This window comes from Epinephelus moara, chromosome 19 (genome assembly GCF_006386435.1).
Source record: "Epinephelus moara isolate mb chromosome 19, YSFRI_EMoa_1.0, whole genome shotgun sequence".
Lineage (NCBI taxonomy): Eukaryota > Metazoa > Chordata > Actinopteri > Perciformes > Serranidae > Epinephelus > Epinephelus moara.
In genome coordinates, this window is record NC_065524.1 from 3,268,185 (window position 1) to 3,273,167 (window position 4,983).

Genomic DNA, 4,983 nt, shown 5'->3' on the forward strand with positions numbered 1-4,983 from the left:
TCCTTTCCTCTTACCGCTGTCCGCTGTCCTGTCATATCTGATGAGCTGGAATCCGTCCAGCGCGGCGATCGTGTCTGGTACTTCCGCGTTCAGCCATGTCTCGGTAAACACCAGCATGCTGCTCTGCCGGTACTCCCTCTGATGGCGAGTCAGCGCCGACAGCTCGTCCACCTTGTTGGGGAGTGATCTTACGTTCCCCATGATGACGGACGGGTTTGTACCGTCTCCTCCAGTGTTGGCGCTGCACTCCGGCGCGACATCCCTGTCTCCTTCTCCGCAGCTCGCCGGGAATGTCGTGCCTCTCCTCGGGCTGCACCGCGGTGTGTTGTAGCGCTAACAGCTGGTCCCGGGTGTAAACAATGGAGGCACGGCTGGGCGCTGGATCCCCGCACACAATCGTATCCATAGCAAAAAGGGAGAAAGACCGCTATAAAGAGAGCGGTCTTCGTCTCCATAACAAAGCAAAACATAAGTGCTAGCTAGCCAAACTTAAAAAAAACTCAAAGTGAGAAAGTTAAAAAGAAAAGATAGAGAAAAGCTCGAGTAGGAGCTGCTGTAACAGGCGTCCGCACTAGAGGCGCCATCTTGCCAAAAAAAACACACAAAAAAACAACATACAGTTAACCGGAGCACAGACACTAGTGTTAACCAAAAAACAGATAACTAATCAGAGCCCCAACGCTGTAGGTAATAAAATGAGACCATATGCTGGAGGGAGGCAGCGCGCACGTAGCCTTCACCAACAGAGGTTGATTATAACAAACTCAAAATAAACTTTAGTACGGATGCTACCGCTAAATAAACAACGGGCTATACACGCTGGCAACTGGGGAGCGCTAACACAACCCTCCAGCAGAAAAAACCCAGAAACAGAGAACATTAACTCAGTCAGAGTAAATCAAGTACCAGGAAGATGTTGCGCGAACGCAACTTTCACCAACAAGTTTGTCAAAGTAGGTAATATAACATTAGTTTGCAAACAACTTAGGAGTTACATACCTTCTCTGCAGAGGGAAGTGAAACACTGCCTTACCGGAAAAAAGGGACGCACCGCGTCCACACTGAACCAAACGTAGTTAAACATGTCTCAAGAGGGAAAGAATGCCGTCGCAGTTCCTGGAGGGCGAATGTCCACTGCTCCGACGGAAAATGGCCACGGAACTGCTAGCGACGGGATATAAGTTTGAAATGCAGTTGCAATGCTTCCAAAAGCAACCTGCGTGCGAGAAGATGAAAAGGAAATGATCCTCTGATGTTACCGGAAGATCTCTTTCGGATCATCCAGGGGTCACAGGTGACATTGTTGGTATACATACTCGAACTGCGCATGCGCAAAGGGGAATATTCAGTGCTTCAAGCACTGCCTCTGGTGGTCAGCAGGGATGAAATAGAACCGGTATGTCTGGGTACTTTTGTCACAATGAGTTCCACAACAATACTGTTTTAATGTCTTATGTGTCTATTAGGGATGCACCGATTGTGAAATTCTGGACAGGTACAGATACCGATGTTTAAAATAACAATTTGGCCAATAGCTGATACTGATGTTTTTTTGTTGTTGTTTATTTTGGTTTTGTTGTTATTTATTCTCCCTTTTGTACCAGGGAAACAAAGAAATCTTCATTCTAAAAAATAGCTGATGTGTTTTAAAGTAATGAATCCCTTCATTACACTACCTCTAAATGTATCACAAATCACAAATTCAATCATACACATTTATGAAACAATCTTTAAATAACCTTTCACATGAATAACATTTTTTTTTTTTTAAACTACCATAAAAGCCTTTTTACTCTATATAATACATAATAATTCAACAACTCCAATATCTATTTTATATTGCCATGAAAACTTAAAGAAATTTTTCTAACCAAAAACTTTGTTTTACTACTACAAGATTACATTTGAACACAACATAACATAGTCATTTTTACTGAAGAGAGCTTGAACACATCATAATGTTACTCAATGCAACTTTATTGTTTTTTTTTTTTTTGTTTTTTTTACAATTATATACTTATTCTGAATTTGATGACTGCAACACGTTTCAATAAAGTTGGAACAGCAGCAACAAAAGACTGTGGAAGTTGTGGAATGCTCAAAAAACACCTCTTTAGAACATCCCACAGGTGGTATAATAATAAAAACAAATTCTGGGCATGCACTATAGGAAGTGCAAGAGGATGTAGGAGTAACCTTTGCAGGTTATGAATTGAGCGACCAGCTCTTGTTAGAATGATGGGCTGCCTTGTTTGAATTTATTCTCCATCATATATTACATCCTTTTTTTGACTCATGCAATGCTGCTCTATCTCAATGCTATGTGATCTCGGAGTTATCCATCTCCATCCAGGCTGCCCGAAGAATCATACCTCCCCCTCTCTCTCTCTCTCTCTCTGCAGTATATCCACCACCGGCTCATCCACCTGACGCCTGCCGACTACGATGACTTTGTCAACATCATTCGCAGCGCTCGAGGTGCTTTCTGCTTGACGCCCGTGGGTATGATGCAGTTTAACGATGTGCTTCAGAACCTGAAGAGAGGCAAGCAGACCAAGGAGCTGTGGCAGCGCATCTCCCTGGAGATGGCAACCTTCTCCCCCTGAGCAGCATGCTCATCAGGAGAGTGTGCTGGGCCTGGGCTTGAGGTGTCCCATCCAGCGCCCACTCAGCTTCCGACATTGTCACTGCCACTGCACTGAGTGGGCAACGTTTATGCTGTCAGGGATCCTGCTCTCTGCTACGTGGACTCAAACAAATACAGCACACAGGCAGTACAATCAGCTCCCGTACCCCTGACCCACAGAGACTTTGTTTTTTATGTGTGTTTGTCCACCCAGAGCTCAGAGGAGGAGCCAGGTCACCTTCCTGCTCTCCTCTGTTGTTGACTGACTCCTCACTTGCGTTTTATCATGGTTCATGTTTGTGTAAATGTGGAATTAATGTGTACTCCTTCTATCTTCATCTAACTGGCCTCTTCCATTTCCCTTAAACTGAAGATATTGACTGGTATCTCTCACCCTCCATCCTCACTTCATTTCTAGTATTTTTTAGTTTTGTTAAGCTTTCTTTTGATTGAAACCACTGAGTATGGCTCATTTTCATGCTGCAACATTCCTGTCCAGAGTGGTATGTGCTGTGAGGCCTCTTTCACCAAAAGCTTGTCACTATGGATCTGAATCTTTGCAGTGTGGATGAAAAGGAAGATTTGCAAGGAAAAGGGGTTTAATATGAGAAATTATATTGTGAGTACGGGTGAGGATTTTTCAGTATTTTGTTTAATCTTTTTTGATACTTTGTATAGAATATTACATGTATGCAGAGAGGAATGGGAAGAGAATGAGAGAATGTGAAAAGTGCTGTTGTTGTTGTGTGGGATCCATATTTACATTTCAGCCTGCCTGAGGAGTGACATGAAAACAGCTCCAGACCAAGCCAGAGGCCAACGAACTACTGCTGGGCCAAGCAGGGCCAGCAAGGGCTTACTAAGTGTCCAACATGTGGATCACTCTTATATTATGATTTGTCCATAGGGCAAATATATAATTGGTAAGTGTTTTCAAAGACTGTAGTTGAGATCTGAGCAGTTGGTTTACAAAATATAAATTTTGAATGGGAAGCATCTGGGCTGTCCCAGATTCACACAGTGGATGAGACAGGAGCTGTGTCTCATTTTTGGCCGTCTTTTTCAAACCTCAATCTTCCAAACTGAATATATGCTGGTGTATTCAGTGCAGCTGAGAACTGCATCTGCTTAGATTTGGAGGCTCTTTGAGGTCTTTAGTATTCTAAAATGCACTGTGTGCAGCTCACTAGTCTCTGTGAAGCTTCAGCTGTGATTTTGTGATGTCACTCCAGTGACTCCTCCACAGACTGTTCTGCATGGGGACAGTGCAGTTACTAGCTGACCTCCAAAGGTCACCTCTTTAGAAACCATAACTTTAAAACAGTGGCCCCTGAAATGAGACACAGCTGTGGTGTGGCTCTCTCTGCTTGGCTTATCTGGGTAATGCAGGAGTCCAAACACTCACCAAGACCTGTCAGAAATCGGACATGAGTATGTTTGAGTGGCCCCACTGTTCAGCGTGGCTAGCTCACAGACATAGTGCTGTTATATGCACCATCTCTGTCCAGGCAGCTGCTGTGGTTCTGAACCTGCCTCTCTGATTGGCTCTGGACCTCACAGGTGAAGGTGACTTGGCAGAAAATGTACTGTGATATTTTTGTATTCCTCAAAAAGTGTAGCTTGATTGAAAATATCTATGTGCTGATTGCAAAAGGTTCTAATTTAGAGTGAAAAAAGGTAAAAGCAATACTAAAAGTGTAGAGTTTACTTAATAAAGATAATTCAAAAAACTAACTTTGTGTGACTCGTGTGGGATTCAGTGAGAGCTTTTGCTCATTTTACCTGTATGGGTCAACAGGTGGAACCGCGCTCTGGTCCTGAGGCTGCCTGCACACCCTCAGCAGTGTCCACCAGAGAGATTAGTGGGATAATTTAACAGATCATTAGTCAGTCAGGTCCTAAATGGTTTTTCCCAGCAGCATAGACCATTTAGGTTGCATCTTTGATTTTCCATAATTCTGTTCATCCTAAAAAGATGCTAAAGCACCAGCTAGGTTAGGTTAGGTTAGATTAGGTTAGGTGCGTCCTCTTGTTACACTGAGTGAGATCCTGTCTCTCACAGGCCTGCTCATCCTCATCTGACTGCCTTAGTTTCTTTGAAAACAACTCCATCCCTCTAGTGGAGATGTGATGCAGGGCACTAATGGGTGCCCTTAAAATGGAGAATACTCAGTGCACTGCCATGTAGGCTGTCCTACATGCTAGAAAACTTTCTGTGCACTGATGTAGAGTTCTGCACGGATTCATTTTTAAAAACCTGCACCCGCCCATAAAGCTCAGTGCCAGACCTGACCCGGTACCTGTTACATCTAAATCAAAGCCGTACCCGGTGAAAGTCCTGCGACCCGGCCCACACC

General features: G+C 43.9%; 1 protein-coding gene across 2 annotated transcripts in view; it reads left to right on the plus strand.

Moving 5' to 3' along the window:
- The window catches only part of zswim8 (zinc finger, SWIM-type containing 8), a 113,818-nt gene extending 109,458 nt beyond the window's left edge, over positions 1-4,360 (plus strand). For both annotated transcript variants that reach the window (XM_050070661.1, XM_050070660.1), the window contains exon 26: positions 2,403-4,360. In XM_050070661.1, coding sequence (XP_049926618.1) covers positions 2,403-2,606 — 204 coding nt within the window. In that variant the 3' untranslated portion in view covers positions 2,607-4,360. The remainder of the gene's footprint in view (positions 1-2,402) is intronic.
- Positions 4,361-4,983: the final 623 nt, after the last annotated feature.